Below are 8,622 nucleotides of genomic sequence, written 5' to 3' on the forward strand. Positions count from 1 at the left end.
TGGGTATGGGTCGAAACATGTATTTTTCGCCCCACCTGCTCCACCAACATTGTTTTACAACATATCCATGAGCACATGGTTATATAGTGGAGCACCTCTTTAGTTTTTCACAATGTGGGACTAAAGGTTCCATTTCATTCACTCAAAAATGAGTGAGTATCCTTAAACCCTTAGGTCATGAGATCAAACCACACCAAGACCAAAAATCCATTTATTAAATAACTCATTTTCTCGAGCATCTCAATCAAACCTTAGAAAAGAAGATCCAATATAACTGTATGCATATACTCTCTCATCAAAAGATTTTTTTCTTTTAATCTGACAAAATTATGTCAATCGAATAATCGAGTACAAGAAATGTTATTAACATGTTAGTGATCTTCTTTATGTGTTTGATGTTTGCATTAAAGAACAAAACCTATGGAGCACGAAGCTCGTTATTGGGTACATTTTGCATGATAAGTCAAATTTTACAAATCATAATTACCCTTTTGTGTGTTGGTTCATTTTTTTTTTATCATAATTTGACTTACAAGTGTTGTAATAAAGTATTCTTTTACCACAAAAACAATGTCTTACTTTTTCATGCTAGATCCGTAAAACTTTACTCTTTAGGCCAATAGCTAGACCAAAGAATGAGAAGTTAAAAGAGACCCATATATATGATTTGTAAAATGAACTATATCTCAATATGTTGCAAGAAATCATTAGTTGATAAACTTTTCTTCCTTGCCTAAATATACATCTTCTGAAACTCTATCGTGAGATATTTGCACCTGCAAAAGCAATTTAACAACCATAAATATTTCTCGACAGAAAGATAAGAACATGAAGCATGCACCATTGGAGGAAACTCACCTCTTTGTCCCAGTCGGCACGCCAAAACATAATTAAGAGAACGATTGTCTGAAGTCCCATCCCAATTTGTAGTCCAATCCAAAGTCCCTTCATTCGTTCCGATGAAGATCAACGTGAAAAGTATAATTAATTCTAGAATCTTAAATACTAAAATAAAAACATCCAATCTTGAAGATACAACACACAATATCAAGAGACAGTCTAAGGTAGAGCTTACCTCTAGACCCCAATCTAATTTCAATCCCATAAAGATGCCGACAGGCAACCCAATAAGATAGTAGCTTATGGAATTTACGTAGGCTACAGCAGCTTGCCAACCAGCTCCAATGGCCATACCTGTGAATTCAAATATATACATACGTGTTATAAGTGTTGGAATATTTTCAACGCCGCTAACTAAAGGGGGGCATCGCCCCCAGGCTCCTTTGCACTAGAGGGGTACAGCGATGCTAACTGGAACAATGTAGAATCAAATTCCAAGTCAACTTCTGGATGGATTTTTACATTAGGGGGTGCTGCTGTGTCTTGGAGTTCCAAGAAGCAGACTTGTATTTCTGATTCAACAATGTTGTCAGAATTGATAGCTTTAACTGATGCATGTAAGGAGGCAGATTGGCTTAGAAACCTACTTATGGAAATTCCTTTTTGGAAGAAGCCAACTCCGGCGGTCTTGATTAATTGTGATAATCAAGCTACAATCTATAATGTCTCTAATAAGACTTATAATGGAAAGTCTAGACATGCAAGTCTTAGACACTACATGGTTAGGCAACTACTCAAGAGGGGAGTAGTTACGGTTAACTTTATTGAATCAAAGAGGAATTTGGCAGACCCATTTACGAAAAGTCTACCAAGTTCAGTGGTTTCAATAAAAAGGAAAGAAATTGGACTAAGGTCTGTGAAGGAAGTTTGATCTCCCATAGCAGAAACCCAACCTATGTTTTGAAAAGGATAAACAAGGTTCAATGTGGTACCAACAAGTTATGGATGTGGATTATGGAGCACTAATATAAAAACTTCCCATTTCTTATTAGTGCTGGTTTCTGCAAGAAAATAGGATGGATGTAAATCCTTAATGAGTCTATGATTAGTAAAAGGTGTATCGCAGAAACACCTTCGAGACTTACCTATATGAGTATGGAAATAAGGCCGTTTCCTAAGAGAAGAAGACCGTTCTCTAAAGAAGACTCATGAACAAAGATATAAGCACATGGCCATTAACGTGCTTGGCTACAGAACACATGATTTTATGAAATCAATATGTGTGGAGACTCCGGTTTTATCATAAGGGGTACTTGGTTCAAGACTGGTTTCACCATAGAACCTCGATAAGGCTTTGAGTTTCTTACACTAAGTGAAGGTTCAAATCCAAAAAATACCTATCATTTATGTGTTGATTTCAACGATGATGCTTAGTCTCAATTGTGCTTGAACTACGTTGTCTTGATCCCACTCGGGTACGTAGGCAGTCACTTCGGTGATGCAGTCACTCTGATTTAAAAGTTTTAACTTTGTTTTATGGTTTTTGAAAATAGGGGGAGAATGTTGGAATATTTTCAACGCCGCTAACCAAAGGGGGGTCCTGGGGGGCATCGCCCCCAGGCTGTGGTCGACCTGGTGGGGGTCCAGGGGAGACCGCCCCTGGTGGGGGTTTCAAGGGGGCAACGCCCCCGGAAGAATTTTTTGAACTGAAGGTTTTATTTGGCCGATAAAAGCCTGTTCGAAAATTTCGAATCCAAAAGACACCATTGATGTCTGTTGATGAAGGAACCTGACGTTTCGTGAATAGAAACCTGTTGGCGAATAAAAAAAACCTATTCCCAACAGGTGCAAAACCCTTTATAAATAGCTTCTCCCAGTTTCGTTTAACATATAAGAAAAATCAATCTGTTTTCTCTATTTCAAAAAGCATCATCAGAAATCAGAAATCTTTTTGTGTGTTCTTGATTGAATCAAGGGGTACAAACCTTGAATTCAGTTTTCGTTGCAGGGCTTTCATTGTATCCTGAAGGCAATATTTCGCATACCTGTTGTAATCGCCAATTGTTATTGGGAGGGTAGAAATATTTGTCTAAAAGAAATTTATACGAGCCTTGAAAGTTTTGGAGTGCAACACTTTCTTCTCTGTGTCATTCATCCTTTGTGAAACCCATTTTTTTCCAACAATAAGAATTTCCCAGTTGTCTATTGCATATCCATGAACGAGTTCTCATCAAGTTGCTTCTGCATTTGGAATTACGAACCTGATAAAACGGGCAGGATGGCACAGAGTAAAATCGAGATGCATAAATACATGGCTAATGCACTAACTTCTTTCATAACAATCTTGTCATCTGTAAAGAGTTTTGGGAAGTCATATCTTGTTATCAAAAGTAGGGAAGCAAAAGCAGTCTGTGTGACTAGAGCAATTGAGACTGTAACCCAAACAGAGAATTTTGCAGCTGCTGCATTTCCCGCTCCCAATTCGTTCGAGACCCTTGCACTGAAAAGGATACAAAAGAAATGAGTAAACTATAAGCAGATAGGTATCAACTGAAAGTGTGAAACCATATTTATCAATAAGTTCAAACGAATACCTGATACTTTCAAGGGCCTATCCATGTGTACCTATACTTTCATCTAGTACAATATTCTTTGCCACTTCATTTCATACAGTGCACTTGCTATTATTATTATTATCAACCATTTGTCCATTGGTGTACATACCAAATAGCAGCAGCATCGACTTTAACTTCAGCATTTTTAAGTACTCCGGCAAATGCAAGCAAAACCATAACTGTCCAATACTCCAGCTGTAAAAAAAGTCCATATGGGTCAAAATAAATACGAACGGGCAACGGTGTGCTCGCCTTTGAAGCTACAACAATAAAGTTAGATGTGACGATCTAAGGCGCCGTATGAGATTTCCTCCGGAGCATTCAATCTGGAGGTGCCGATTTTGGCATAGTAAGGTGGGCTAGCAGCACTAAAAGTCTAGCACACTGTCCCCATTATTCCCTTCGTGGGATTTCAATCTTAAGAAAATCTATTGACACCACTAATTCTTAAAGTGTTGGTTTCATGTAGTCGAACGTTCCAACGACTAAGCTAAATTAACACTGCCAGATTATTAGATCGCGTCAACTAGAATACGCGCTATCATGGAATGTCATCACGTTTATCACTACCCTGATACCACCTTTTTCTTCTCATAATTTCTCATACTATTTTTTTTTTTTTTTACATTTCTAAGGAAAGTCGAGCATAATATACACTCAGTGCGTCCGGTAGGGATTACCGTGTAAACATGGATTTAAGGAAATGCATTTAACACGGTCCAGAGTAGACTCTTGATTTCTGGCATTGAGACTTGGGAACCATCTTGAAAAAAGTAAATGGTTCTAAACCCAAAAGGCCAAAAGAGTGTGTGCCAATTAATTAAATATTATAAACATTAAGCAAAAATTAGAGAGAGATTCATACTAACCAGAGCATGACAGCTGAAGCCAGAGATAACCAAAGAAAATCAAGCAATTCAGTCAAAGCCAACCATGAAAAACCACTCCATGAATCCTTGCAGCTTCCGGAGACAATATAAGCATATTGAAGAATGACAACCAAGACCCATGAAAAATTCAAAGAAGCCGCTGCTCCAACCAAACCCCATTTCATAACACAAAACCAACTTAATGGAATATGAATTACTAAAACTACAAATGATATCCAAGCTAAGGCTGTTACTTTACTTTGGGCTTGTAGAAATCGTTGCATAGGAAAATTCACTGCATACATGTACAATTGCGGTATCATCCAAACAGGGACGGAGCTGTGTACTGAACAGGGGTGGCGGCCACCTCCCCTAAAATATCGAAAATCTCCGGTAATCGTTGTTAAATCTGTTAGTTTTTGGAAAAAAAATCCATTGTCAGGCCCCCCTAAATATATTATAAATACTATAACGACTATTTAGAGATACTCTTTTAAGTTTGTTGATCTTTTTGCGAACACGTGGGGAATAGACTATTCGTCTGCACTTTTGAGTTTGACTTTTCTTAGCCTGGACACGTAATTGTGCTTGTTACATACGTGTTTCTTTATAGTTTATCTGTTTTAGTCTTTCGTCCTTACAGATTTGGGGATTCCGCATTGATTTTTTAATAAATTTATGTAGGAAAGAATATATTTTTTTAACTTTTTTAGTTAAATTTATACAGGAAAGAATATTGAGAGATGAGAAAAAAAGTGAACAAGAATACTAAAATAAAAACCTCTTACCTGTGAAATTTTTCATCTCTGTTGGATCGACAAGAAAGTGATTGTATTGATTCTATTGAAGGTATTTTTCTACTTTTTATCAATTTGCTAAAGTCTAAAATTATTGATCTGAATGCAAAATTTAATTTAACATCTAGGGTTGTTTGAATTTGGGTTTTAGATAATTGAATTGAATGTAAATTTCAATGTGGGCTAGATTTTGTTACATTTATAATTTAGGGTTGTTTGTATGTCTAGAATGTTTGTTTAGATTAGAATGATTTTTATTGGTTAATTACTTTCTGAAGCTTGGATTGCACTTCTCAATTTTTTTGAATTAGTCATTGAAGTCTGAATTGTACTTCTTAATTTCTTTTAGCACTGTACAAAAAAGTGAAGAACTAATCTAATTTATATAGGTACAAAGGAAATTGAGTTGTTGCACACAAATGGACGGGGATAAAGGTCATAGTGGACCTGAAAAGGCAAGAATCTATGCCTGTTCTTTAAATTGTTTTGCTTTGGTGTGAATTTCTATTTTGTTTATTTGTAAATGGCACATAGTTATTGTCATCTAACCAATGATTCCAATCAATTATATAATACAGTTGATCCACTATATATGTTGATGTAATACCGAACTTTTATCGTTTTGTAGTTAAAGAGAAAGGGTATTACACTGTTTCATTTTTTCAAGAAGAAATCTACCAATGATTCCGAAACTGCGTGCTCGCCATTTACAACTGGAAGTACTGGGGTTCCAAATGCTAACGACGAAGCAATAAACTCTCCGACAAGAAGTATAGAGATTCCATGTACTGAGGTTCCATGTACCGAGGTTCCAATTTCTCACAGCCAAGCGTCAAATTATCCAAGAAGAATTATCAGTATAATTATCAATACTATCAGCGGTTTTGGTTTGCAACGTGATCCAGGATTACGTCCTCAAATATGGGAATATAATGTTAACCAACGAGAAGAAATTAGACGAGAATATATTTCAGCCGGTCCATATCAACCTAAGCTTTCAACATACCCTCTATCCGGAGAACTAGGTAACCAACGTCCTTTCTTATATTCATGGTTTAGTTTATTTCCATCATGGTTAGAATACTCTCCTCGCAAGGACGCAACTTTTTTTCTACCTTGCTATCTATTTACTAAACCGTCAAACAATGCTTCAAAGAATGCTTTTACTGTAAATGGTTTCAGAAACTGGAAGAAAGTTAATGATGGAGATAGATGCACATTCTTAAAACATATGCGCAGCAAAATTCATGGGGACGCAGTGAAAGCATTAGAGGACTTGAAGAATCCTTCTCAACATATAGAAAGAGTAGTTGAGAGTTATACTTCACAACAAGTTGCTGAAAATAGGTTGAGACTAAGAACCTCGATTGATGCAGTTTTATGGCTTACATTTCAAGGTTATGCATTAAGAGGTCGAGATGAAAGTCAAGGATCATTGAACCGTGATAGTTTTCTTGAAATGATCAATATATTAGCTTCTTATAATAAAGATGTTGAAGCTGTATTAGATAAAGCTCCAAAAAATGCTACTTACACTTCTCCGCAGATTCAAAAAGAGATTCTACATGTCATTGCGGCAAAGGTCAAAAAAGAAATTCGTGAAGAGATCGGTGATAGAAAATTTTGTCTTATCGTTGATGAAGCTAGTGATGAATCCAAAAAAAAAGAGAAAATGGCAATAGTGCTTAGGTTTGTTGACAAGAACGGGTTGATACAAGAGCGATTTTTTGGACTTGTTCATGTTTCAGATACAACCGCATTGACCTTAAAACAAGAGATATATTCAGTTTTAACTGAAAATGGTCTAGATGTTCAAAATATTCGAGGACAAGGATATGATGGAGCAAGTAATATGCGAGGTGAGTGGCATGGTTTGCAAGCTTTGATTATGAAAGATTGTCCATATGCTTATTATATTCATTGTTTAGCACATAGATTACAATTGGCATTGGTTGCTGAAGCAAAGGAAGTTATACCGGTTGATCAATTTTTCATCAAATTAAATATGATTATTAATATTGTTGGTGCTTCTTCTAAGCGCAAGGATGAATTAATGATTGCTCAAGCTGCTAATATTAAATATATGATATCTATCGATGAAATTGAGACGGGAAGCGGTTTAAATTAGATAGGAAATTTACAGAGGCCTGCAGATACTCGGTGGAGTTCTCATTTTAGATCAGTTTCTAGCTTGATTGATATGTTTAGTTCAACTTGTCAAGTTTTGCTTAACGTTATTCAAGGTGGTACTAAAGCTTCACAGCGATCACTAGCGTATGGGGCTTATGAAAACATGACTACTTTTGATTTTGTGTTCATCTTGCATGTCATGAAGAAAACCATGGAGATCACCGACTTACTCTCCCAGGCTTTGCAATACCAATCTCAGGACATTGTAAATGCTATGTAACTTGTTTCGTCAACAAAAGCATTGCTTCAAAATTTGAGAGATGATGGGCTAGATGACTTAATCAGTGAGGTACGTGTATTTTGTGCTGCTAGAAATATAGATGTTCCTGATTTCAATTCTAATTATGTTCCATTAATAAGAGGAGTAGGAGCTCGTCATCATTCTAGTACTTTTACGATTATGGAACACTATCGTGTGGATATCTTTAATGCTGCTATAGATGCTCAGTTATCAGAACTGATTAGCAGGTTCAACGAAGAAACGATGGAATTACTTATCCTTAGTAGAGCTTTGGATCCTCGTGAAGGGAAAAAATCATTTAAAGTTGATGATATTTGCAGATTGGTCAATAAGTTTTATCCAAAGGATTTCACGGAACAAGAGAAATTACACTTGAAGATACAACTTCGCCATTATGAGCATAATGTTGTCTCTTCTGAAGAGTTTAAGAAATTGAGGAATATATCTAGTTTGTGTGAATGGTTGGCGAAGAATGGAAAATCGACTACATATTCTCTTATACATAGAGTGATAGAACTTGTGCTTACCCTACCAGTTTCTACTGCAACAGAAGAGCGGGTTTTTTCAGCAATGAAGATTATCAAAACTAGACTTCGTAGTAAAATGGGTGATGAATTCCTTGGAGACTCTTTGATTGTGCTTATCGAAAAAGAAATTGCTAAGAAGTTTAGCATTGATTCAATGATTGATGATTTTCGAGATTTAAAAGAACGTCGAGTAATGTTTTGATAATTATCAAGTTAAATAGTTTTGGTTTGATAAAAAAATTTAATAGTTTGTGTAAAAAAATTTAATAGTTTGTGTAAAAAAAATTTAGCTTCGCCCCCCTTATTTGAAAATCCTGGCTCCGTCCCAGCATCCAAATGGAATATGTACCAGCTAATTCTGCAATCTCTTTTTTCTGACCAAAATTAATAGAATTTGTGTTGCAAATACCGAGATTAGTGTTAATGGCAAAGCTGTTCCAAGCAGAATGACCCATGATCTTTGTAAATATATCCCTAGCAGTGTTAGTTTTCCTGCTCCATATGCTTGTTCGCATAATGTTTCTAATGCACTTCCCATACCCA

At 36.1% G+C, this 8,622-nt stretch overlaps 3 protein-coding genes across 3 annotated transcripts; 2 read left to right on the forward strand and 1 right to left on the reverse strand.

Annotated features, from left to right (window-relative positions):
• Window positions 1–707: 707 nt before the first annotated feature.
• On the reverse strand, window positions 708–3,849 carry LOC113338925 (protein DETOXIFICATION 33-like). Its single transcript, XM_026584318.1, has 6 exons — window positions 3,841–3,849; window positions 3,565–3,650; window positions 3,102–3,340; window positions 1,076–1,194; window positions 859–945; window positions 708–776 (listed from the first exon to the last, which is right to left on the reverse strand). Exons 1-6 carry the CDS (start codon window positions 3,847–3,849, stop codon window positions 708–710), a joined length of 609 nt encoding a protein of 202 aa, XP_026440103.1.
• Window positions 3,850–5,858: 2,009 nt separating this feature from the next.
• Window positions 5,859–7,659, forward strand: LOC113338371 (zinc finger MYM-type protein 1-like). The gene is made up of 2 exons (XM_026583802.1): window positions 5,859–6,146; window positions 6,304–7,659. Exon 2 carries the CDS (start codon window positions 6,353–6,355, stop codon window positions 7,247–7,249), a length of 897 nt encoding a protein of 298 aa, XP_026439587.1. The 5' UTR covers window positions 5,859–6,146; window positions 6,304–6,352; the 3' UTR covers window positions 7,250–7,659.
• Window positions 7,322–8,281, forward strand: LOC113338926. The gene is made up of 2 exons (XM_026584319.1): window positions 7,322–7,527; window positions 7,624–8,281. The coding sequence occupies exons 1-2, from the start codon at window positions 7,322–7,324 to the stop codon at window positions 8,279–8,281; spliced, it is 864 nt and encodes a 287-aa protein (XP_026440104.1).
• Window positions 8,282–8,622: the final 341 nt, after the last annotated feature.

This window comes from Papaver somniferum, unplaced genomic scaffold, assembly GCF_003573695.1.
Source record: "Papaver somniferum cultivar HN1 unplaced genomic scaffold, ASM357369v1 unplaced-scaffold_19, whole genome shotgun sequence".
In the NCBI taxonomy this organism is placed as follows: domain Eukaryota; kingdom Viridiplantae; phylum Streptophyta; class Magnoliopsida; order Ranunculales; family Papaveraceae; genus Papaver; species Papaver somniferum.